Genomic DNA, 27,962 nt, shown 5'->3' with positions numbered 1-27,962 from the left:
ATACTGATCCAAAAAAATGTCTGAGACTGCCAGATCTTTTCTTCAGCAGCACTAAATTGGCAACATTTTGCCTTCCAAGACCAAGTTTCTTACTCACCAGCAAAGATAATATTTTACGAAGTGTAATTTTGGCTGCAACAGCACAAACAGGCTGATTATCACACACTCAATTTCACGAAACTCTTTTTTCAAAAATCATCAAAAGATAAGTGCCACATTTCACAGCAGTCATAAAATAACACTCATAAATTGAAAGATAGAATTAATGGAAGCTACAATACACAGCCGACCTTAATAGTTGAATGTAAACTAGAACATGCAGCAACAATCTCAAAGATGAAAATATTCGTCCATGTTTTGACCCCCCCCATCCACAGAATTGGTTGGGAGTTTTCCAATTGCTTACTGAATTGCCGTAGGATTGCTAGTGTAACAGACTTTTCTGTGTTGTAATGTGCTGACAATGTTTGATGTATGTGTTTACCTACTGAGTGCATTTTGGCCATTTTGGGGATTCTATTATCAACAGAAAAGTGTGCTTCTCTACACATGTGATCGCCTCTCTGTAGTCTGTGCTGCGCCTCAACAGAATGAGCCAGTAAATTTTCAGCCACAACAAGTGCCAACAGGAATAATACATCAATTATATAAAGGTATTTTTTTGCTACAAATTTGCAGCATAAATTTAGGGAAGGCCCTTTCCTAATACAGCTTGACTGTGCCCCTGTGCACAAAGCAAGGTCTATAAAGACATGATGAAAAGCCTGATTTGAAAAAACTGTGCACCTTAGCCCCACTGACCAGCTTTGGAATGAACTGGAATATCAGTTAAGGCTTTCTTGACCAAAATTTGCTGGTCAAGAAGAACTATGGTCTAGTGTCTAGCCTATCCTTTTTCCAACACTTGCTTTTTGACACCGAACAGCAGCGGTTTCTTATTGCTTTAATACACAGAGAATAACGCTATGCTCTCTATTCCTTCAGCACTCATGTTGGTGCATCATCCAAACAGTAGAAGTCACTGTTGCAGTGGCAGCCTTTCTTCTCTTAAAAACAGGCGAGTGTGTCTCTTGGGCGCACGACCAGGATGGCTCAAGTCTCTGAGGTGATGGGATGCTGTATTAGACCGCTACATCCTCTGAGTGTCTGACAGCTTTTGTTGTAGCCAAATCCCCAAATATGTGTTATATAAGTCTGTGCTTTTAAAATGATCGTGCTGCAGCTGGGAGCAGCTGGACACGGTTTCTTTTCATTCTACCCCAGGTGAGGCTGTAAATATGACGAGAACATCATCTGTGTCTAGACAAACACGGTTTTGTATTGTTCTCTGGTTAAAAGCCTCCTCCGAGTTTATTTAAATAAAGCCTTTTACAGAACAGACAGCTTTTCCTGATGTTCAGCCTCCAATAGTTTCTCTTTCAGATGAACGAGAGGAGGCATGAACAGCCTGAATGCATTACAGTTTTGACCATCGCTTAACGCCACTTTTCTTTTTACAAAACAACCACATTAGTAACTGTTTTCTCTAACTGAAAGAAATCTGACACATTGTCGCTAATCAAAAAAATCTGAAATATTAGTGTTATAGAGATAACATGAATAATTACATTACACTATCTTTCTCGTTGTGAGTTTGCTTCATTCCACTTAGCTTTTATAACAGACCTACATTACAATCTGTTTTCGCATACTATAATATTTATTTTATTTATTTATTTATTAGGATTTTAATGTCATGTTTTACACACTTTGGTTACATTCATGACAGGACAGGTAGTTACTGGTTACACAAGATTCATCAGTTCAAGTCTTTAATATCAAACACAGTCATGGACGATTTTGTATCTCAAATTCAACTCACTTGCATGTCTTTGGACTGTGGGAGGAAACCGGAGTTCCCGAAGGAAACTCACACAGACTCGGGAAGAACATGCAAACTCCACACAGAAAGGACCTGGGCAGCTCCGCCGGGAATCGAACCCAGGACCATTTTTGCGTATTAAAATAAGTAAATCCAAAACCTCTTGTTGCTAGATTAGAGAAATCAGAAATCGTAGTCTTTCTTTTCTTGAAAGTCTGCTTTACGCTACTTTGCTTTAATAATAGACCTACATCAGTACAGTACTTGGTTACGCCAACTAAAAAAATGTGAAGTGGTAAAAAAGGGTTTGTATGGCAGTGAGTCGTCAGAGGCAGCGACATCCTGGCAGTTGAAACTATGCTGTATGTTTGTACCTTATTCTACTGCATATGGGTTGTGTATTTATAACATCATTTCTACTTTTACTAGTTTAATTTATTTATTTTTCATCAACCGATTTATCCTGGTCAGGGTTGCGATGGGTCCGGACACAATCTGAAAAGGGTTTCTGCCACCCCTAATCATCCCCCCAGATATAACCAATCATGTATGTGTAGATGCCTGACTGGCTGATAGCACCTGAATCTCAGTGGTGGTGGATGAGCGCCTTCTTTTACCTGATGTTTGTATGAATTTAGTTTGTATGTGTTTAGTATGATTGGGTAAGTTATTTATCTAGGAAGCTCAAACAATCTGAATGTACTTTAAATGCTTCCTTCTCTTTATGCTATTTTGGCTTACGATAGAGTTCACAGGATTTGTACATTTTGTGGGATACCTGTACTATGTATACACCCCAGATTTGCTTGCAAAAGCTCATTAATACAGTATATGTTACTGTTAAACTAGTCAATACTTCGTATAAGTAATAACATTTTTCTCTAGCAACAATATTTCAACATTTTCTCATAAACATAAACCAGCCAAAGTGGGGTGAATTAAAGGAGATTTACAGCATGCTAGCATTTACATGACTTGTTAAGTATTATGAAACATACTCTACAAGGTTAAAACTATTTTGACACCCCTTTTAATTCATGAGTTTAGGTCTATTTTGCTAGCCCAGTGTTGCTGAGTCCCAGGTACGAATCTGTGCTATCAACTGGCCGGACAACAACACAGATATGTTTAACTATGTTTGAGAAATGAGGATGGCGGAAGCACTGCGATTTATTGCTGCCTTGCTCCAAGTGTTTCCTAGCAAACCCAGACCCGGAGGAACCCTGACCAGGATGTAGCAGTTGAAGAAAATCAAATGCAATGATGTAGGAAATGTCATGAACTACCATAAACAATTCCGACATGATCATGGATCCTGCAGAAGTCCCATTAATGCTCTTATAAAGCTGTATGGTTTCTGTGTAGTAAAAGGGCAAAGACATAATCCCTTCTCACAGTCTTTTCTCACCCGCTGAGATCTGACAAGCAGAATTGATCTCACTAGACATGTTAACTGGCCAGTTCTGGGGATTATACCATCAGTGAGTAGAGGAGACACAGTCCAAGCTTGCTGTCCTGCACTCACTGTATACATATAAACCTGCATTCACATGATAAATGACAGAACAGCTTTTTCGCAGGCTGTGCCATTGTTTCCTATAAACGCAACCTTGTCGTGACTTTGTAGCTCTTTAATATGATTAAAATGACCCTTACACAAAGTAAACAATATAGTTCCTTTATTCTTCTGCTAAGTTTCTATGTTCTCACGTCTCCAAATAATGAACAGAGCAGAGCTTTCCTGTATACACTAAAATGCATTTAATACTAAACTGCATGAGAAGAATGCCAGTACTGTCAGTACTATCAATAGTGTTAATTAATTAAAGCTTGGTGCTCAGTGGCACAGCCAGCAGAAAGTGGTTTTATCACAAATCATGTAAAAGGCTTGAATGCAGCTGTAAGAGGCAATTTGCGCCCAGCCTGGTGGTGAATGAAGCACTAAATGCTTCTTAAGTGAACATCCAAAACCTACATAAAGTCTGCCAAAGGCATGTGAGAAATGTTATGGTCGGATGAGAGAACACCAGAACAAAAGAACACCATACCCACAGCGAAGCATGGTGGTGGCAGCATTATTGGGTCTGTATTTTTGTTTAGCTAGATCTGGGGCTTAAGTCAAGGTGGAGTTCCTAACACCAATCAATTGTGGCATGTTCCCGCCTCTGCTAAAAATGTCACCTTTTAGAACCTCAACAAGTCAAAGTATACCTCTACATAAACAAAAGAATGGCTTCACCAGAAGATGATCACTTTTGGAATGGCCCAGCCAAAGCCCAGACCAAGTCCAATTGAAAATCTGTGGGGTGACCTGAAAAGGGCTGTACACAGGAGATGCCCTCACAGTTTGACAGATTTGTAATGCTTTTGCAAGGAAAATGGGTAAAGATTTATGTGACTTGGAATGTGAATGCTTTTCCTGACGGAATCCTTCTTATTTTATCCAAGCTTGGGACACTAAGAGTGCACTGACAAGTGCACCTTCCCATGACTAGGCTGTTAACCTGAATGCGAGCAGCTGATATCACTGCTGAGATTCCAACCCCAGATCTGAGAGGTAGTGAGCTAGCGTATTTTCCATTGTGCCACCCGAGTGCCCACCTGAATGCTGTATAAATAATGAAACTGATTTACAAATAAAATGAGGATTAAAACTAATTAATAAAGATAAATGAATGGAAAAATGCTAAATGAACTGTGCAATTGCTTAACAAATTGCACCAGAAAATCTGACAGGCTGTGTGATTAAAAAATAAATCAGAATGATCATTTTCACAAACAGAAGACAAAGACGTCCTTGCCCCTCAGTTATGCATAGCGCTTAGTGGAAAAAAAAAGATGCAGATATTCTAGAAGTAAAGTACAGGCTAACGTGGACATGACTGAGAGCTAGAGCTAAGAAGTAGAGAAGTTTCTATCAGTGTAGCACAAGGCTGGAAACTGCTGTTAAATGTGCATGACCTTTGATCCCTTAGACGGCATTGCATGAGAACCTGTCATGCTACTGTGAAAAATACAGCCCCAAGGGCTCAGGAGTGCTTCGAAAACATGTTACTTAACTACACTCCATGACTGTGTCAACAAATGCAACCTGAAACTTTATCATTCAAAAGAAAGCCTGAGCCTGAGCTCATCTCAGATGGATTGTTTGGCATCTCAGATGTTTTCGATAACGTGGTGATCTGGTGACTTATGAGATCTGGTAGAAATGGTAGACAAACTTGTCTTAACATGTGCAACAGTACGGGGTCGTCGTTGTCACATTTTCCGTTTCAAAATTCTCCACACATTCTCTGTTGGGGACAGATCAGGACTGCAGGCAGGCCAGTCCAGTACCCGTACCCTCTTCTTCCACAGCCATGCCTTTGTAATGTGTGCAGCATGTGGTTTTGCATTGTCTTGTTGAAAAATGCTGGACGTCCCTGGAAAAGACATCTTGAGGGCAGCATATGTTGCTCTAAGATCTCAATGTACAGTACTTTTCTGCATTAATGCTGCCATCACAGAAGTGTAAACTACCTTTCCTTTGCCAAGGGCACTGACACATTCCCATACCATGACAGACCCTGGCTTTTGGACTTGTCTGGATGGTCCTTTTCGTCTTTGGTCGGGAGCACACAGCATAAATTTTTTCCAAAAAAAACTGGAATGCTGATTCATCTGACCACGATACACGTTTCCACTGTGTGATGGTCCATCCTAGAAGCCTCCAAGCCCAGAGAAGTCGACCCCACTTCTGGACATGGTTAACATAAGGCTTCTCTTTTGCACAGTAAAGAGAAAGCCAAACATCAATTCTATGTAAAAAATTATACCAATTTCTCTGGGCCTGAGCTAATCTCAGATGGATTGCTTGGTCACTCAGATGTTTTTAATAACGTGGAGATCTGATGACTTATGAGATCTGGTAGAAATGGTAGACATGTGTGGTGGCAAATTGTACTGTTGGAAGAGGCCATACCCATCAGAATAAATGCAGGACATGAACGGGTGTAACTCAGAAAGGAGGCACACATAGCGTTCACTTGTCAGAGACGTTTGTAGACGTACCGCGAGTCCAATGGAATGCCAGCTAAATAAACCCCATACCATTATGGACCAACCACCAGCCAATACAGTCCCCTGTTGTACCAGTTTTTCTAGCACTTCAGTATATACTGGGATCTTAAAAGACATGTTGCCATCAAAATGATGACCTTTCTCAGGTCGCAGATTGTGTGTGCTTGAATGGCCTGCCTGCAGTCCCGATCTGTCCCCTATTAAAAATATGTAGTGCCTCATGTGGCTTTTTTCCAATGGTTTAATCCTAAAGTTGCTATCCAACTTTAAGCCATGCAGGCTAACAGTAGGTTTTAAGATCAGCAGTATCCTGCTACTCTAAAATACTACATTATTCATTTTCTTTTATCATTTGATGAATAATTCAACTGATAAAGACTATTTAAAACAAAATCTAGCTCTGCTGAATTGTTGTTGAATTATAAGTAATTATATTTAAGTGGCTGAATATTTCTGATTGCAACTGTAAAGGTCAAAGAATCTAATTGGCTTTAACTTTATGGCAACAGTTTGGGGAATGCCATATCATGTTTTAGGAAGCAAGGCCCATAAAGGCATGGCTTGACACATTGATCTGCAAAAAGCCCTAACCTCAAACCAATTAAATATCTTTGAGATAAATGGGTCGAGTGTCAATTGCAAATCAGTGCTTGACCTCAAAAATGCTCTTTGATTTCAACAACTTTAAAATGTAAACAACATGAAGAAGTGAGCTACACTCTTGGACTAGGACTTAATGCTAATAAACAATATATACAAACAGCAACTGCTAAGAAAGCAGGCCAGTTTTCTGTTTCATTGTCTAGGGTTATGTAACATCTGTATGGATGTCCACCAGTGTTGGCAACTCAGTTGAGTTACAGTTGTTTGCTTATATAAAGCTAGCTAATGTTAACATTATCCAATCGTCAATGCTGCTAACAATATGAAAGGATCATATTCCCCACAGTTAAAAATGTAGGTGTGTAACTGCTACCTTTAAATTGAAGAATGTACCCACACACGGTGTCTATATACATTATCTTGTTTTCTAAGGCAGCCTGAGAGTGAGTGTTCGGGGAAAGGCATTTCGGATTATAAGCATCTACAAGAAATGCACAATGTAGCTTCAGCTTTTTTATGTTCTTTTATGCAGGGCTGATCAATAATGTATTAAATGATAAGCACTATTTATTCATTAATAATTTGTAAACAAACTAAAACCATCTTTTTTCATTTCATACACATTCAAAAATCCTACATTATGTAAATCAATAAATAAGTAATCACATTAAGCAGCTATTCCCAGTGCCAATCCAACCTACTATGCATTTTGGTTTTGCCAGGACAACCAATTGAAAATTGCATGCGTCTGCAAACTCAATGTGTCTGGGACACAGGTACTGAGGAGCAGTGTGACTATTACTCAAATGAACATATACTTTATGGCCAAATGTGTGTGGATACCTGAGCATGAGCTTGTTTTTTTTGTTTTTTTTTGTTTATGCATTTTCTCCCCTTTAGCGCGTCCAGTTGCCTGACTGCGTCATGCTTCCTCTCCACCAATGCCGATACCCGCTCTGATTGAGAAGAACGAAGCTAACCCACGCCCCCTCCGACAGGTGGGCAGCATGCCGTATGCATCTTGTCACCTACACTTTGACGAGTGCAGTGGAGATCAGCACTGTGTATGGAGAGACACACACTGACAGCACTCTTTTCCATCTCTGTGCAGGTGCCATCAATCAGCCAGCAGAGGTCATAATAGAATTAGTTATGAGGGAGTCCCTATCCCGCTTGATCCCACCCCTATCTGAACAACAGGCCAACCGTTGTTCATGTGGCTGCTCAGTATTCGAGATCCCAGCTCTGGTTCCAGCGTGTGTTTTTTTACCGCTGAGCCACCTGAGCAGCATGAGCTTGTTTGACATCCCATTTCAAAATCATCTAAAGTTGGACCCCCGTGTGTGGTTATAACAGCCATTATTCTACTGGGAAGGCTTTCTGCTACATCTTGTGCTTATTTAGCCAAATGGGAATTAGATTTTTTATTTATCTTTTTTCACTTTATCACTATGGACGATTAAGTGTAGACTAATGGGTAGAACAATCAAGGTAAATCATTGTATATTTATTTTCAACTTTAATGTAACCTATAATCTGTGTAATTCAATTGACAAACAAATCATCAAGAGGGGAATAATTCCTAATACAGGAGTAGCCAAAAAACAAAAAAACATCAAAGGTAGGTAAGGGCTACCTTTCATGTTGAGTTAAGTGAAAAATAAAAAGCAAGCAGTGATCTGGGTGACATGAGGAGAAAAACTGCTGCAGATGAGCAGGTAAATAGAATTATTGTTATGCTTTGCATTAGTAAACATGCAGTCTTGGGTTTAAACAGCTGGATGTGTATGCAAGTTCCTCAAAAGACTTGAATGGTTTTCTGAATAAACACCTGCTCCAGAACCTGCTTTGGCACTGACTAAAAAAACAATATTGAGTTGAAAAGCTATCAGAGACTCTGCTTGTACAACAGTGTGACTGGATGTGCACTTTGCAAAGTAATCCAATGTCACCCATTTGTCCTAGTTGCACCTTAAAGCAGTCTCAAAGAAGCCAACAAATCCCTTTAAGCTCTTCTCGGGAGGGACACGCATTCCACAACAGCTTTCTCTTCTCTTTCTTCTCTTATCAATAGATCAGTTCTCACTGTCCTTTTCCAGAGTCACAAACAAAAGGCAAGTAATGGACATGACAGCATCGCTCATACTGATTAATTCAGAGCAGGGGTGTCAGGCTCATTGTTGCCCTCAAAGGGCCATTTGTAACTGTAAGACTGTATAAATGTAACTGCTCCTTAACATATTGTTAAATAACCTGCGACACCGGGTCTGTTTAAAAACCTAGTGAGCTGCCTTGCTGTCTACTGCCTATCTAGGCAGCTGCCTAAGTAAAGAGGATTCTAACAAGACATCGACTTATAAGACAGGTTATTCAGACACACTACTTAGACAGCAATGATGGTGATTACTTCACCACAGTTTTCACTCACTAAGCTAACACAGTTAGCCTCAGGCCTATCAAACCAATGGGCTGAGGTGGCACAACTTGCTGGCATGTCAGCTAACATCTCTCTCTGTGTACTGAAAACAGTTCAATTGTCCCTGATGAGCCCAAATTTGCAAAAAAATTACACTTGCATCTTTTCCCCCCCCAATTTTTCTCCCCTATTCTAGTCGTGTCCAATTACCCTGATTGCGTCCTCTATACTGGTTCGACCTTTCACCGCTGACTGAGGACGCCTCTCAACTGACTTGCGCCTCCTCCGGTACGCAATCAGTACAGACTGCATTTTTCACCTGCACGAGTCGAGTTCATACACTAATGGACGCTGTGTACGAAGGGTCACACCCCCATCAGCATTATTCCTCAGCCCTGTGCAGGCGCCATCAGTCAGCCAGCAGGGGCCGCAGTCGTACCAGTTATGAGGACCTACGATCCGACTCTCTACCCTCTAACCCTGAACAAGTCAATCGTTGTTCATGCTGCCACCCAGCCCAGTCGGAGAGGTAGAGTCGATGCGATGCATTCAGAACCCCAACTCTGGTGCACTAGCGTACTTTACCGCTGCGCCACCTGAGCGGCACACTTGTGCATCTTTATACAAATTAGAAATGAGAATTTGTTCGTTGTTCCGTATTTGTCCGCCATGTTTGTCATTTTTTGTGAGAAAAGTTCATCGCCTTCACAGGTAAGGAATCATGCTCCCTCGTTATTCAGGCAGTTTATAGCTTCAAAATAAGCCACCTCATAAGGCAGCATTTTAAGGCATCTAAATATTCAAACAGCCTTCTTCTTGGAAGCGTGTGTGGAATGACTGCTGTCTATGTAGAGAGCTCACTATGTTTTCGAACACACCCACCTTATCACACACAATTCTTGTCAATTTGTTGTTTTTCTTAGTTATTTAGCATACTTAGCTCCGTTTGGTGTCAAAATGCTGACGTATATTGTACTCCTTTACCACAGACACGGCCTCATAACACAAAAGATGTACTGTTTTTTCTCCTTAAAGCACAAACATGTCTTCACTTTCCTATCTTTTATTAACCTGCCTTCCTTTTGCATACATTTTTCAGTTTGTGGACATTTTGTGATTATTTGTAGATATTTTTTAACTTCACTTGTTGGAAAACCACTTTAGTTAAACACTGATGTGAACACTGCAATCTAGCTGTGGTATGCGGGATGCAGTCATTTTGAAAGTAATGTATTGCGACATGTATTGTGGGAGATGTAGTGTAAATGTATGATTTAAAGCAGCAGAGACTTTTATTTTAAGATGATCATATGCCTTTTAAGCTGTCATTGGCCACATAAAATGATCTGGCCCATGGGCTTCGAGTTTGACACGTGATTTAGAGGTTTTGCTTAAGAGTTGTCGTCTCCATATGGGTTCTGTTTTCCCAGGCTGCTGGGGACCATTACAGATGTCTATTTGAAGCAAAGCCCATTTCTTTATATAGCTCATTTTTAGCTGCAGATGATATTTTGGCTGTATCATATTACTAAGTTTGAATATAAACTACACAGGCTACACAGTACACAAAGAATCCTTGCCAGCACCTCTGGGGGTGACTTCGATTTGCAATTAGTCTCCCTTCTGTCATGTCTTGGAGGCGTGAAAGTGTGAGCAGATGTACCTTTGACTCTTTGATCTTGACAGCGATGACCTGTTTCCTCTGGCGAATGATCTCTACTAGTTCATCACACTCCTCCACCAGCTTGGCCTCGTGCATGGCTGTGTTCACCTGAAAAAGAAAGAGTGTTAGGATCCTGAAGATGGGCCAGATGTTTATCATGTTCAGTCTTTCCTTGAAAAATCTTCACACGTTCAGTTCATCCCACTACATGGACAAAAGTATTAGGATTTTTTAAATTCATGTGTTCCAGCCACAAGTGCTAACCGGTGTAATATATCAATTATATAAATATATAAATATAAATATATAAATATATGCTTTCTACTTTACAGCAAGAGTTTAGGGAAGGCCCTTTCCTGTTCCAGCATGACTGTGCCCCTGTGCAAGCAAGGTATATAAAGCTATAAAGAAAAGCTTGGTACACAGAGCCCTGACCTCAGCCCTACTGACCAGCTTTGGAATGAATTGGAAAATCAATTAATGCTTTCTTGACCAACATGAGTGCTCAGCCATACAAATGCTCTTTTGACTGAATGGGCATAGATTCCCACAGACATACTACAAAGTCTTCCGAGAAGCTTTTACAGAAGAGTGGCTGTTGTTATAGCCGAAATGATCACATAGAGATCACTTTATTTTAATAACGTTTTTTTTTAAATGGGATGTTATGTCTGGTTCCTCTCAACTGAGTTTTTCCTTGCCACTGTCGCCCTTGGCTTGCTCAACAGGAGTTTTTGGTCTGTCTGTCCTGGATTCTGTAAAGCTGCTTTGAGTCTGTCTTGACTTGGTTTCTAACAACAATCATGTAAACCAGTTACATCACATGAGCTGCAGGTTGTATGGATGTTGTAGGCTGGTTGTACATATCTGAAGGAAAGCCGTTGCCAGGTATTTCCCACCAGGATTGGCGGCTGCTGTGTAAAATTAGACGTTTTTAAAAGAAGATGGGAATTGGTAATGTCTAAATAGATAGATAAATGGTCGGTTAGATGGATAGATAGTAATTGTAAAGGACATTCTTTCTTGCCACTGTTACCCTCAGCTTGCTTAATAGGAGGTTTTTGGTCCTGGATTCTGAGAAGAATGCCTTTATTTGTCGTATAGACCGATCAGTCATAACATTAAAACCACCTCCTTGTTTCTACACACACTGTCCATTTTATCAGCTCCACTTACCATATAGAAGCACTTTGTAATTTTACAATTACTGACTGTAGTCCATCTACTTCTCTACATACTCTTTTAGCCTGCTTTCACCCTGTTCTTCAATGGTCAGGACCACCACAGAGCAGGTATTATTTAGGTGGTGGATCATTTTCAGCACTGCAGTGACACTGACATGGTGGTGGTGTGTTAGTGTGTGTTGTGCTGGTATGAGTGGATCAGACACAGCAGCACTGATGGTGTTTTTAAACACCTCACTGTCACTGCTGGACTGAGAATAGTCCACCAACCAAAGATATCCAGCCAGCAGCGCTCTGTGGGCAGCGTCCTGTTACCACTGAAGATGACCAACTCAAACAGCAGCAACAGATGAGCGATCGTCTCTGACTTTACATCTACAGGGTGGACCAATTAGATAGGCGTGTCTAATAGAGTGGACAGTGAGTGGACACGGTATTTAAAAACTCCAGCAGCATTGCTGTGTCTGATCCACTCATACCAGCACAACACACACTAACACACCACCACCATGTCAGTGTCACTGCGGTGCTGAGAATGATCCACCACCTAAATAATACCTACTCTGTGGTGGTCCTGACCATTGAAGAACAGGGTGAAAGCAGGCTAAAAGAGTATGTAGAGAAGTAGATGGACTACAGTCAGTAATTGTAAAATTACAAAGTGCTTCTATATGGTAAGTGGAGCTGATAAAATGGACAGTGTGTGTAGAAACAAGGAGGTGGTTTTAATGTTATGACTGATCGGTCTATACGACAAATAAAGGCATTCTTCTCAGAATCCAGGACCAAAAACCTCCTATTAAGCAAGCTGAGGGTAACAGTGGCAAGAAAGAATGTCCTTTACAATTACTATCTATCCATCTAACCGACCATTTATCTATCTATTTAGACATTACCAATTCCCATCTGCTTTTAAAAACGTCTAATTTTACACAGCAGCCGCCAATCCTGGTGGGAAATACCTGGCAACGGCTTTCCTTCAGATATGTACAACCAGCCTACAACATCCATACAACCTGCAGCTCATGTGATGTAACTGGTTTACATGATTGTTTCAGAAGGCTTTATAGCCACTTGGCTGGCACTGCGTAAATAGTAATGGAGACAGGTCATGTTCCTCCCATTCACACTGCTGAGCCAATCAGCTCCCGGCTATTAACTTGCATAGTCTAGACTTCAGGTTAAAATTATTCATTCATTCATTCATTTTCGTATCCGCTTATCCAATCAGGGTCGCAGGGGGGTGCTGGAGCCTATCCCAGCTTTTCAATGGGCACAAGGCACACAGTAACACCCTGGACAGGACGCCAGTCCATCGCAGGGCAGACACACACACACACATACACACACACACCCATTCACCTACAGGGCAATTCAGTGTCTCCAATAAACCTGACTGCATGTTTTTGGACTGTGAGAGGAAACTGGAGCTCCCAGAGGAAACCCACACAGACACGGGGAGAACATGCAAACTCCACACAGAAAGGACCTGGACAGCCCCGTCTGGGGATCGAACCCAGGACCTTCTTGCTGCGAGTCGACAGTGCTACCCACCGAGCCACCGTGCCGCCCAGGTTAAGATTATTATTATAATAATTATTATATTAATATGCCACTCGAAAGCCTTAATGACTGATCAGTGAATAAACAAATTGATTCAATGGACTGTTTACACTAGTCAGCAAGCTATGCAAGGCAAGGGCATCCCTGTGCAATTTGTCAGGGACCGGATGTAAGGGCTTAAAATCATATTGTGTGCCTCAGGCATAAGATAAAGCCAGCGCTGCAGAAGCTGATTGCAGCCAGTTTGCTAATGACTGGGCTTATCAAAACCTGACTCCTGGTCTCAGTAAGACTCCGGCGTGTTTAATCTGCTAATCGGGAGGCCAGAGGATCGCTCATCAGTGTGGGATCTCTCTGGATAAACACAATCTTAACAGCACCGAGCAGGCGCTCGAGAGAACGAGGGCTGTGCTTTTTCACCCTGCTGCTGATTAGCACTCCGCTTCTCAGTGCTCAGACAGTTCAAGACAGAAGGCGGAGGTAACTCTCAGGGCAAGGCTAGAACGGGTCCTCTGAGGTCTGCGGCTGAGCACTCACCAGGACGGAAAGGCTAAACCGCACTATTAAAAATGGATGAGGTCAATGAGATGCAGTGTGGTGGCCAGTACCACACATCAGCTCAGTTTGTCAGACTGAAACAGAGTAAACTCTTCAGTGGTTTAGTGGTAAGATGAAGATGAGAACAAGGAAGATATCGCATGGATTCAAGACGTTCCAAAAATAACCTTCCACTTAAAAACGGGTTGCAGCAGATTTGACCTTTATTGAGCTGCTTTCAATTTAATCTTCAATTAACAAGGTAACTTTAGCACTTTCTTCCTGGAGGAATCCCTGCCTATGAACCATAAAATCACTGGTGCTATTAAACCAGTAACACTTTAGTATCCACCCATCATCCATCATGTTTAATAGATGCTCCGGCAAGATGTCTCATTACGAGCCCATTTATTATTTTAAGTTGGGTCAACCCTCTTAATGGAGCTCGCTTGTATGCCACGGCATAAATTTGCAAACCACCAAGAAATCTGTTATGCAATAAACTGTAATACAGAAAATGATACCAATGAAATTTTTTTATTTAATATCTACTGCTACTGGTCCAAAAGGTGGTATCTGGCACCAAGATGTTAACAGCAGATCCTTTAACTCTTGAAAGTTGTGAGGTGGGGCCTTCATGGATCAGACTTGTTTGTCCAGCACATCCCACAGTTGCTCGATTGGATTAAGATCTGGAGAATTGTAGGCCAAGTCAACACCTCAGACTCGTTGTTGTGCTCCTCAAACCATTTCTTTGTGGCAGGGTGCATTATCCTGCTGAAGGAGGCCACAGCCATCAGGGAATACTGTTTCCATGAAAGGGTGTACATGGTCTGCAACAATGCTTAGGTAGGTGTCAAAGTAACATCCACATGGATGGCAGGACCCAAGGTTTCCCAGCAGAACATTGCCCAAAGTATCACACTGCCTCCACCGGCTTGCCTTCTTCCCATAGTGCATCCTGGTGCCATGTGTTCCCCAGGTAGATGACCCACACAAACGTGATTCATCAGACCAGGCCACCTTCTTCCATTGTTGGTGCTTTCGGCGGTGGACAGGGGTCAGCATGGGCACCCTGACTGGTCTGCGGCTATGCAGCCCCATACGCAACAAACTGAGATGCACTGTGTATTCTGACACCTTTCTATCAGAACCAGCATTAACTTCTTCAGCAGTTTGAGCTACAGTAGCTCGTCTCTTGAATCGGACCACACAGACACGGGGAGAACATGCAAACTCCACACAGAAAGGACCCGGACCACTTTACCCGGGAATCAAACCCAGGACCTTCTTGCTGTGAGGTGACAGTGCTACCCACTGTGCCCTGATCAGGATAATTGACGTAGTGAATATGGATTAAAAAAATGAATGGTTCTGTAAGGCACACTTAAGTAAGAAAAGGTTCTGAAAGTCAGACCAAGAGCCAGAATTAGAGAAGGTGGTGCTTTTAAAAAACGACATGACATGAGACACAAACACTAATCCTTGGTGAGTCAAGTTTCTGTAAGTTGGACCAAGACCTCTACCAAGGTGAGATGACCCAAGACCCATCTTTCAAATGAATGTACCCCATTTGACAGGAAAAATTCTCCCTTCTTTAAAGGATTGGTTGTATTTTTATTAAAAATCTTCAAGATTTTTTTCATTTGCTTGTTTACCTGCTTATTGTAATCTTTTATGTAAGCGATGTATTTTTCTTGAATGTGAGTTTTCTTTTCCTTTTATTAAAGCACTTTAAACTGCTCTTTTAAAATGTTATATAAAGATAATTACGATTCCTATTACGCCCAGCAGGACTTCAGACAGATTCAAATCTTGGCCTTTAAATTACAAATATATTTGTATGTTTGGAGCGAGGACACAGGTACATAGGTGTTTTTTTATGACTCAGATGTTCTGTCTACAGTCCTTGAATGGTCTTGCTTCACTATTTGGCACAATTTGTTCAGAGAAAAGTGGCTTTACAAATAAAATCAGCAACTAAATTGTGCTGAATTTTTCATTTATTCATTTGTCATTCAGTCAGTCATTCACTGTCTATTTTACCACCACTTTATTTTGGTCAGGGTCATAGTGGGCAGTGTTGAATTTTAAAAATTAATATTCTACATTCATCATTCAGTCCCGTCTAGTGAAATAATGAATTGCTATGCAATTTGCACCATCAACTCCCAAAAAACTCCCATAAGGGCACTTATGTCTCACTGGGCCAGAGTCTTTAACATGATTAAATGTTTGAAGAGAATGTTTGATTTTAAGGTGTGGGAGAGTGTTAATGGGGCGGAACCAACCTCAATTTAAATTCTACAAGACGTTCTCTGCCTCCTGAAGGTTGGGTTTAAATAAATGGCAGTGACTAAAACAGGATGCAATCAAAACTGTGCCCTGGCAGAATTCATATGGCTAATAAAAGGCACCAATGACACAGTGTGTCATATATAAAATGTGGTGTAGGACACAAACAGGAAATCAGTTTCAGCTGCTGTTAATGAATAGGCAAGGACGGGAGCTTTTACAACCAAAAATAATGAATGGAGTTGTGTCTGTAAGTGTGGGGAACACTGAACACAGTAATATCTTTTGCAAAGCATAAACAAAACTGTTCAGTTACTGTAGCATTACAAGATATGTTGGTAAAGGAGGTAACAATAAATGATGATGTGTCTCTCATAATCTGTAACACAGTGGGTTGCACCTCGCCACTGAGGCACCAGGTGTAGCTCCGTATCTGCAAGAAAATTAACCCAATATTGTGTCTAAAAATCTCCAAAAAAGGTATTCGGACTTTAATGCCATGTTTAACATGTATGTGTCATTTAATGGAAAGACAGGTATTATGTTTAGTTCTGCTTATTTTATCATGTCTTTATAATTTGGCCTATTTTTATATTTTCATTGTTATTTTTATGGCTGCAAGGTAGGTTAAGACTGTTCTTGTGTTGTCTTGGTTTATTTTTTGTCTTTCCTTGGCGTATTTGAAACATTTTATTAAATTGTGTTTTATTGAAACAATTATTTGGCAGATTTCACAGGTTGGGGGGGGGGGGTTCTCCTTATATCAGATTTTGGTGGGTTACTCTGGTGTGGCTGATTCTGCACCTTTTGTGTATAACTTGGTCTATACATCATCATTGCTGTGTTCTTGGTTTAAAAAGGTAATGGGAAAATAACTTGAGTGGCCAAAATAATGGAAACAAATGAAAGACACCAAACAATCTGCAGCCCGCAACAGAGAAAGTGGATAGAACAGAGAGAGAGCAGAAATTAAAACGGTTTTTCACAACATGCCAAGCTGCTCAGAGCGCCTGCATGCAAATTTGATACTTAAAGCACTGGCAGCTACAGTCATAAAAATACAAACACTGGAATAGTAACAGAGCTAAGAGGTGCACTGTTACTTATTAAAAGGAAATACACTGATCAGCCATAACATTAAAACCACCTCCTTGTTTCTACACTCACTGTCCATTTTATCAGCTCCACTTACCACATAGAAGCACTTTGTAGTTTTACAATTACTGACTGTAGTCTATCTGTTTCTCTGCATGCTTTGTTAGATAGATGAGCAACCGTCTCTGACTTTACATCTACAAGGTGGACCAACTAGGTAGGAGTGTCTAATAGAGTGGACAGTGAGTGGACACGGTATTTAAAAACTCCAGCATCGCTGCTGTGTCTGATCCACTCATACCAGCACAACACTCACTAACACACCACCACCATGTCATTGTTACTGCAAAAGTATGTAGAGAAATAGATGGACTACAGTCAGTAATTGTAGAACTACAAAGTGCTTCTATATGGTAAGTGGAGCTGATAAAATGGACAGTGTAGAAACATGGAGGTGGTTTTAATGTTATGGCTGATCAGTGTACATTATTGCTTAAAACTAGGAAAGAACAAAATCAAATGATATGCCTATTTTTAATACTTATATATTAATACTTAAATATACAATATTTTTTGTGTTTTTAATTGTTTTACTTCTTATGTATTGAACAGGGTTTGGTTTAAATATATTGTGGTTAATTCTGGTACAATCTGTCTAGTTTTATAAAAACTTTTTTAGACAAAAATTCATGAAACAGATTGACAATATTTCATTTACTTTTATTTATTTTTGGCACAAACTATCTGTGTTAATTTATGTTTTTTAAGTTAAAATACCACACCTAGTGGAACACAAAACACCTAACTGACTTGTTAGAAAATCAGTAAATCGTTTTTAAAAGAGCCCTACTTTAAGTGATGGGATAGAATATTCAAACGGTTACGTGATAATGATGACGATGATGACAATGAGTAATGCTGGACTGGGAATTTGGCTGGACTCACCTCCACCTGCTGGCAGATCTGAATAAGTTTGGCCATCTGGTTCTCCAACTCACTGTTTCTTTTTACCAGATTGGTCAGGTTATTCTCCAGGGTTTGCTGTTAAAAAGAACAACACAGCAGTGAGTTAGGAAGAAAATCAAGGCAACGTCTCTGTTCCTGATATTAAGACATAATGTGAAGGAGTTGTGAGAGGAGCTTGTTGGAAACGTCTGATACAGTGTGAGCTGTTTGTGTGGATGATTTTGCAGGATTCTTTTTGTTGTCTAGCACAGATAATGCTATTAGTTAAAAAGAGAAGATCATTTACATTCAAAAATAAAGACATATGATTAGAATTATTAAGTTTATCAGTCAAGCTAAGAGAGATTTAGCCAACAAGACAAGATTGTGCCGGTTCCTCCTGTAGCCAAGACTATCAAGAAGATACTACTGCAACTCCCTTCTGGCTGGTGCTCCCATGTCAACCAGTAAACCCTTGCAGCTTTTGCAGGTTTTCAACCAACCTAAATGCTGCCAAATCACCCCACTGCTGTGTTCTCTTCACTGGCTTCCTGTAGCTGCACACATTCAGTTTAAAACACTGATGCTCACCTACAAAGCCAAAAATGGACCAGCCCCAAGCTACCTAGCTCTGTACCACACAATCTCCGAGTCTCTAGTCTTGTTCGCCTTGATCCTCCACCCAGAACTAGTACTAGTACACCCAAGTAGAGGAACGAACTTTCTATCTGTCAGAACATCCAAGTCTCACTGTCTTCAAAAGCAATTACCCCCCACCCCCCCTTTACTAAGCACTTAAGCTGAGAATTAACATGTACTTAATCTTATTAATTTCTTATTTCCTAAAAAAGGACTAACAGGTTTTCAGCAGATTTGTGTTCTTGGTTTGTTGTCTACTTAATCTAGAGTAAGAGAATGTTTACTATGGAAGCACTTCTGTAAGTTGCTCTGGATAAGAGCGTCTGCTAAATGCTGAAAATGTAATTGTAAATGTAAATTTAGGCAATGTACTCATGACTTGACAAGGAAGGTAAAACTAGGACAAAAAGTCCAAAAGAAAAACCACTATAAGTTTAAAAGGCAGATATATCAGCACTATTCCAGCAGAACCAGATATAAGAGCCTCTTTAACCATGGAAACTTTGTATTACTTAATTCCACAATTTTAACCTTTATTTAGTTTCCATTAAAAAAGCATTAAAACACATGTCTTTTAATTTCACACCTTAGTACAATACACCATGATATTCTTAATACAGTGCCTTGCAAAAGTATTCAGCCCCCTTGAACTTTTCAACCTTTTGCCACATTTCAGGCTTCAAACATAACGATATGAAATTGTAATTTTTTGTGAAGAATCAACAACAAGTGGGACACAATCGTGAAGTGGAACGAAATTTATTGGATATTTTAAACTTTTTTTTAGAAATAAAAAACTGAAAAGTGGGGCGTGCAATATTATTCAGCCCCCTTGCGTTAATACTTTGTAGCGCCACCTTTTGCTGCGATTACAGCTGCAAGTCGCTTGGGGTATGTCTCTATCAGTTTTGCACATCGAGAGACAGAAATTTTTGCCCATTCTTCCTTGCAAAACAGCTCGAGCTCAGTGAGGTTGGATGGAGAGCGTTTGTGAACAGCAGTTTTCAGCTCTTTCCACAGATTCTCGATGGGATTCAGGTCTGGACTTTGACTTGGCCATTCTAACACCTGGATACGTTTATTTGTGAACCATTCCATTGTAGATTTTGCTTTATGTTTTGGATCATTGTCTTGTTGGAAGATAAATCTCCGTCCCAGTCTCAGGTCTTTTGCAGACTGCAACAGGTTTTCTTCCAGAATGGTCCTGTATTTGGCTCCATCCATCTTCCCATCAATTTTAACCATCTTCCCTGTCCCTGCTGAAGAAAAGCAGGCCCAAACCATGATGCTGCCACCACCATGTTTGACAGTGGGGATGGTGTGTTCAGGGTGATGAGCTGTGTTGCTTTTACGCCAAACATAAAGTTTTGCATTGTGGCCAAAAAGTTCGATTTTGGTTTCATCTGACCAGAGCATCTTCTTCCACATGTTTGATGTGTCTCCCAGGTGACTTTTTATAGATATCTTTGAGAAATGGCTTTCTTCTTGCCACTCTTCCATAAAGGCCAGATTTGTGCAGTGTACGACTGATTGTGTCCTATGGACAGATTCTCCCACCTCAGCTGTAGATCTCTGCAGTTCATTCAGAGTGATCATGGGCCTCTTGGCTGCATCTCTGATCAGTCTTCTCCTTGTTTGAGCTGAAAGTTTAGAGGGACGGCCGGGTCTTGGTAGATTTGCAGTGGTCTGATACTCCCTTCATTTCAATATGATCGCTTGCACAGTGCTCCTTGAGATGTTTAAAGCTTGGGAAATCTTTTTGTATCCAAATCCGGCTTTAAACTTCTCCACAACAGTATCTCGGACCTGCCTGGTGTGTTCCTTGGTCTTCATGATGCTCTCTGCGCTTTAAACAGAACTCTGAGACTGTCACAGAGCAGGTGCATTTATACGGAGACTTGATTACACACAGGTGGATTCTATTTATCACCATCAGTCATTTAGGTCAACATTGGATCATTCAGAGATCCTCACTGAACTTCTGGAGTGAGTTTGCTGCACTGAAAGTAAAGGGGCTGAATAATATTGCACGCCCCACTTTTTAGTTTTTTATTTTTAAAAAAAGTTTAAAATATCCAATAAATTTCGTTCCACTTCACGATTGTGTCCCACTTGTTGTTGATTCTTCACAAAAAATTACAATTTCATATCGTTATGTTTGAAGCCTGAAATGTGGCAAAAGGTTGAAAAGTTCAAGGGGGCTGAATACTTTTGCAAGGCACTGTACCTTATTTGTCTGGTAAAATGTAAATAAACATACAGTATATGAAGCTGTTCACTTGAGTGGCATATTTGATTTGGCACAGTTTTAAGCCAGATAACCTTCTTGATAACCAACATACTGAGAGATCCATCTCACCCTGGACATCATCTGTTCGACCTGCTGCCCTCTGGAAAACGTTCAGGTCCATCACAGCCCGGACAAACAGACTAAAAAACAGTTTCTACCCCAGGGCCATACGGGAACTGAACACTCCCAAACCACACACTAACAACTGACTGACTCTTATAAATCACTGCACAAGTAAAAACTGAACAAACATTGAACTCTGGACTCTCTTTAAACATGGCCAATGCTTCTTTTTATTCTGACAGTATTTATATTTATTATGGCTGCACTATTGTTTTTTTTCTTGTGTTTAGAACGTGCAATTTATTCTGTGCAATATCCTAAGCCAATCAGGGCATGTGCAATAGCCCACTACTACCTCAATGCGGTGTGTTTTATAGTTTAGTCTTTATTCTTTATATTTAAGATTCTTATACATGTGTGTGTATGGTGTGTGTATATATATATATATATATATATATATATATATATTTTTTTTTTTTTTTTTTTTTGCTTCTATTTTTACTTATTGTATGTGTAAGCACCGTTGGATTGCTACTCAATTTCGTTGTACACTGTGCAATGACAATAAAGGCATCTTATCTTATCTTATCTTGAGGCAGCCCTCCTTATTTATCCAGTTGTAAGACCGGTGCTGAGAGCGCACTGACAATTGCACCTCTCAATGGCTAGACTGTTCAGCAACAAGAAAACCCAGACAAACTTCTAAAAAACTGCAGGCTTAATGTACATAAATACCACAAAGGCTAGTCTTGCATTCACAAAAAACACAAATATCTAGATTACCTGCAAGACGTTTAGGATAGTATTCTGTGAACTGTGGACTAAGTCAAAAGTGAAAAGTTTTGGAAAACAAGGGTCCTGTTATAACTGGTTTAAAGCTAACACAGCATTTCACAATAAGAACATCATACCAACAGTCAAACATGGTGGTGTTAGTGTGATGGTCAGGGGCTGCTTTGCCTCTGCAGGACCTGGATGACTTGTTATTTTCTGCTTTTCAGAAAATCCTAAAGGAGAACGTCTGCCTGTCAGTTTTTGATCTTAAGTTCAAGTGTAGTTGGGTTATACAGCAGAACAGTGATCCGAAGCACACAAGCAAGTCCATCTCTGCATGGCTCAGATGAAACAAAATGAAGGTTTGGAGTGGAAGAGTTAGTCCTGACTTGAATCCCATTGAGATGCTGTGGTACGACCTTAAACATGCAGTTCGTCGCAAGTTATCACAAACGTCTGACTGCAGTTCTCACTGCACAAGATGACACAACTGGTTATTATGTTAAAAGGGAACTTACTTTCACATGAATGATTTAGATTTTGAATGAATATCTTGGATAAATGGAATTATCATTTAATAGCTGCATTTTGTGTTTACTCATGTTGTTTTATACTAAAATGAGTTGGAAGATGTGACAAAAATTTAGCAGAAATCAGGTGAGGGACAAATATTTTTTTCCACAGCACTGTATATCATTTTTAATTATATTATATATATTATATTATATTTGATCCCTGTTACCAAGGCCTGGCCTGGTTGCCTGTCAGACCATTTTTTTATGGACTTTGCTTTGTGCACAGTGTACAGTCATGCTTAAACAGGAAAAAGCTTTTTTTTTTTTAACTATTACCAGTATGTTAAAAATACAATGGCATTAAAAAAATATTTATTCTATTTTTCTGTTTCTTCTAAGGGCGGCATGGTGGCTGGGTGGGTAGCACTGTCGCCTCACAGCAAGAAGGTCTTGGGTAAAAGCACATGCTAGTGCACCAGAGCTGGGATCTCAAATACATCGGGAAAGCAGTAGCCTAGTGGTTAAGGTACTGGACTAGTAACCAGAAGGTCGCTGGTTCAAGCCCCACCACTGCCAGGTTGCTGCTGTTGGGCCCTTGAGCAAGGCCCTTAACCCTCAATTGCTCACACTGTATACTGTAACTGTAATGTAAGTCGCTTTGGATAAAAGCGTCTGCTAAATGCTGAAAATGTAAATGTGAATGTATCGAGTCTCAGCTCTGCCTGCCGGCTGGTCTGAGCAGCCACATGAACAATGATTGGCCTGTTGTTCAGATAGGAGTGGGATATTAAAGCCGGATAGTCTCTCATAACTAATGCAATTACGACCTCTGCTGGCTGACTGATGGCGCCTGCACAGAGACGGGAAAAGAGTGCTGTCAGGGTGTGTCTCTCCGTACACAGTGCTGATCCGCATTGCACTCGTCAAAGTGTAGGTGACAAGATGCATACGGCTGCTGCCATGTGTCGGAGGGGGCGTGGGTTAGCTTGTTCTCCTCAATCAGAGCGGGGATCGGCATTGGTGGAGAGGAAGCATGATGCAATCGAACAATTGGACGCGCTAAAAGGGAGAAAAAGGGGAGAAAATGCATGAATAAAATATTTAAAAAAAGAAGGTCTGGGTTTGATCCCCAGATGGGGCGGTCCGGGTCCTTTCTGTGCAGAGTTTGCATGTTCTTCCAGTGTCTGCGTGGGTTTCCTCTGGGAGCTCCGGTTTCCTCCAACAGTCAAAAAACATGCAGTCAGGTTAATTGGAGACACTGAATTGCCCTATAGGTGAATGGGTGTATGTATGTATGTGTGTGTGTGTGTGTCTGCCCTGCGGTGGACTGGCGCCCCGTCCAGGGTGTTACTGTGTGCCTTGCGCCCATTGAAAAGCTGGGATAGGCAACCCTAATTGGATAAGCGGTTAAGAAAGTGAGTGACTGAGTGTTTCTTCTAAAATACATGCCATTGGTGTTGCATGTATGTTTCAGATCATCACATTACTTTTAATATCAGACAATGGTAGCCCCCCCTTTGATATCATCCCCCGTTGACAGCACTGTATATCATTTTTACTTCTATTTTATCCCTGTTAGCAAGAGGTGTGCCTGGTTGCCTACTTTAAGTGGCAGATTGTGAAGTGTGTACCAAAAAGGCCCACTCTCCATGTGTTCACCATGACTAATTTCTAAATCAAACTATAGAGAAGACAACAAAACCTCAGGATGAAACCTCAAAGGCATGAAAGGAACATCACAACAATATCACTGCAGTGTGGGATGCATGGTAGCCTGTAGTTGATCTGTAGTGCATGCTTCAAATCATTTGAGATACATGGAGAATGCAAAAACATCAGGATGAAAACACGTTCTCTGCTCATGGAGGAGACGTCATGCCCAAGCCGAAATGAGAGAATGAAGAAACACGTTAATAGTGCCCCAAAGCGGCGGGTGGCAATGAGATGGATGAAGAACACAAAGCAAGCCTCCAAACATCATGAGGTGATGCAAATAGCCATAATCAAACCCAAATGCAGAGGGCAGAGTCTGGCTGTCTTCCTGTTTCATGTTGGCTAGTCATGCATGTAGGACGCACCATGAGCCTCTTCACTCGCTGTCTTATTGCAGGCATCCTGAGCACTTGCACATCCCCGAAACAGAAAGGTTCTGAGGTAACCTGTGACTCACCGCTGCGCTTGTCTTTGATGCCTCCATAACAGCTGCAGATACTCTGCCGGGGCTCACTTGAAAAGCCTACGAACACACACACATATCAGCCTTACTGAGGTAGCTAGCCAGCTCCCTGCAGCCGCTGCTAGTTAGCTGTCCTGGCCTCGCTCGTTCTACCCACTATCTTCACACTCTATCTGCTAAGTAAGGCACCCGAAAGAAGTGTTTTTTTTTTTTTTTTAGGGTTTTCAAGTGCTGACTGTGTGAGAACAGATGGGGGGGTCATTAATTAAAAAGTAAATGAGAGGCGGATGATTTATACATCAAACTCGAGCAGCACCCCTGCGGAGAGGCGGACGGGAAACAATCTGGCAGAGGTGCAGCAGTTAGAAAGGCAGGGGTCACACAGATAGAGACAGGTAGGGTCTGTTCGAAAACCTAGTGAGCTGCCTTGCTGGCTACTGCCTACCTAGGCAGCTGCCTAAGTAGACAGGATTCTAATAAGACAGCAAACTTATAAGGCAGGTTATTCAGACACACTAATTAGACAGCAATTACATCACAGCAGTTTTAGCTTACTAAGCTAACACGGTTAGCCTCAGGCCATTTAAACCAATGGGCTGAGGTGACACAACCCGCTAGCATGCCAGCTAACATCTTCCTCTGTGTACCGAAAACAGTTAAACTGTCACTGACAAGCCTGAATTTGCAAATAAATGACACTAGTACACCTTTATACAAATTAAAAATTAATTTGTTCGTTGCTCCGCCATATTTGTAAATTTCTTGTGAGAAAAGTTATGCCGCACAGAATGCTGGGATCGCCTTCACCGCTAAGGAACCATCGGATGCTCCTTTGTTCTTCAGTCAGATTATCGCTTAAAATGAAGGCACCTAGCCGCTCAGGTGGCGCAGCCGTAAAAACACTCACTGAATCCAGCTCTGCCTTACCGGTCGAGGCTGAGCAGCTACTTGAACAACGATTGGCCTGTTGTTCAAGATGGGCGGGACTAAGGCCGGATGTGGGTCTCTCTCTGTCAAAATGATGCAGTTACGACCTCTGCTGGCTGATTAGAAGCGCCTACACGGAGATAAGGAAGGAGTGCTCTTAGGGTGTGTCTCTCCGCACGCAACGCTAGGTGGCACAACACTCGTCAATGTGTGAGTGATAAGATGCATGCGGCTGCTGCTCACGTTTCCGAGGGGATCTCCTCAGTCAGGGCAGGGATCGGCAGAGGCAGAGAGGAAGCATGATGCAATTGGGCAAAAATTGGACACGCTAAAGGTGAAGAAAAAGGGGAGAAAATGCAAAAAAAAAAAAAAAAAAAAAAAATTAAGGCACCTCAGTAGGGTGCATTTTAAGGAATCTAAGAATCGGACAGCCTTCTTCTCGGGAGCGCACCTAGGATGACGAAAAGTGCTGTCTACGTAGAGAGATCACTAGGTGAGTCGTGAGTCATGCGGCGTGTTCGAAAACCTAGTGAGCTACCTTGCTGTCTTACTGTCTACATAGGCAGCTGCCTAAATAGAGAGGATTCTAATAAGTCATCGACTTAATATTCCATCAGTTTTTGCTTACTAAGCTAACACAGTTAGTCTCAGGCCATTCAAACCAATGGGATGAGGTGGCACAACACGCTAGCATGTCAACTAACATCTCCCTCCATGTACTGAAAACAGTTAAACTGTCACTGACACGTCTGAATTTGCGAATTAATGACACTTGTGCACCTTTATACAAATAAAAAATTAATAAGAATTTATTTACATTTGAAATGAATGCTCTGCATTTATCCACCATACAGTCGACCCCTAAGTTACGAACGGTTTACTATACAAACATTTCGGGTTACGAACGATCTTTTTCAACTTAACGTATGAACAAATTTCGAATTACGGACCGAAATTCGTGAAACACGTGACGTCACGAACACATTAACTCCGACTGTCTGTCTATATACATATACAGTGAGTGAACATTCACACAGTGGACCGTGTTTTTTTTCTCGGTATTTTCTTTATATTTCGTAAAAAACTATATTAATATCGCCAAAAAGAAGCTGCAGAGAAAGAGTTGTTGTGTTGAATATTTCACCTGCCAGTAGGTGTCACAGTGTCACCTACAAAATACATCGTTATTGAAATAAAGAAGGAAATAATAGAGAAATATGAGAAGTATTGTTGTTTCTGGTAGATATATTTTATATAAAAAGAAGGAAATAAATGTATTATGGTGTATGTGATGGTGTATTATGGTGTATAAAATGTGGTGTGTGTTTTATGTACAGTACTACTGTGTAGTGTTGTGTATTGTTTAAGACATTAGAAAGGTTAGGTAAGGCACGGATTAATTCTTTTTACATTATTTCTTATGGGAAAAATAGGTTTATCTAACGAACATTTTGACTTAAGAACAGTCCTTTGGAACCAATTCAATTCATAAGTCAAGGGCCGACTGTATTTGTATTTTTTTGTGAGAAAAGTTGTGCCACACAGAATGCTGGGATTGCCATCACAGGTAAGGAAGCATTGGATGCGCCCTCGTTATTCAGTCAGATTATTGCTTTAAAATAAGGCACCTCAGTAGGGGGGATTTTAAAGCATCTAAGAATTCGGGTAGCCTTCTTCTCTGCAGCATGTGTAGGATGACGAAAAGTGCTGTCTATGTATAGAGCTCACAAGGTGAGTCATGGTTTATGCCATGACTGGGATTCTTAGATCTTCAGACCTATTTTAATCCTATATCTTAATGATTCTAAAGGACAAATTAAGGAGACTGACGATTATGTATTAACCAACAACCAGTCCAAAAACAATCATAGGGTCACTGGAGACACTAAATTGCCCTATAGGTGAATGGGTGTATGTGTGTCTGCCCTGCGATGGACTGGCGCCCCGTCCAGGGTATTACTGTGTGCCTTGCATAATTATGATTATGTATTAACCAACAACCAAAAATTAAGTCCTTGCATGAATTAATTTCCAACCACAGATAGTTCATTAGAATTAAAAGCATGTAAACGAGCTGTAGATCACACACAAACACATGTTTATTCTGTTTTTATGCTTTCCCCTGAAATCACTGGATGCAATTCCATAACACACCCGGACAGGATGCCAATACTTCGTGTACATTCGGTGAGTCATATCAGAAAGGGCAGCTGGTGTAAAAACCGTGCCAAGTCTGGTATGTGGACCAGTTCCGTTGTGGCGACCCCTAAAATACAGAAGCAGCTGAAAGAAAAAAAATGCTTTATACTGGCCAGGGTTTTCTTGGGATTGTTTTATCCAGAATCACTGAGCGCAAT

General features: G+C 40.9%; 1 protein-coding gene across 4 annotated transcripts in view; it reads right to left on the bottom strand.

Annotated features, from left to right (window-relative positions):
* Positions 1-27,962, bottom strand: part of mid2 (midline 2) — a 191,648-nt gene that overhangs the window by 35,884 nt on the left and 127,802 nt on the right. For all 4 annotated transcript variants that reach the window (XM_062999975.1, XM_062999976.1, XM_062999979.1 and 1 more), the window contains exons 3-4: positions 18,222-18,317; positions 10,603-10,710 (exon numbers count right to left, since the gene is read on the bottom strand). In XM_062999975.1, coding sequence (XP_062856045.1) covers positions 10,603-10,710; positions 18,222-18,317 — 204 coding nt within the window. The remainder of the gene's footprint in view (positions 1-10,602; positions 10,711-18,221; positions 18,318-27,962) is intronic.

This window comes from Trichomycterus rosablanca, chromosome 8 (genome assembly GCF_030014385.1).
Source record: "Trichomycterus rosablanca isolate fTriRos1 chromosome 8, fTriRos1.hap1, whole genome shotgun sequence".
Classification (NCBI taxonomy): domain Eukaryota; kingdom Metazoa; phylum Chordata; class Actinopteri; order Siluriformes; family Trichomycteridae; genus Trichomycterus; species Trichomycterus rosablanca.
The sequence above is the reverse complement of the archived record's forward strand: the minus strand, read 5'-3'. Positions and strand labels throughout refer to the sequence as shown.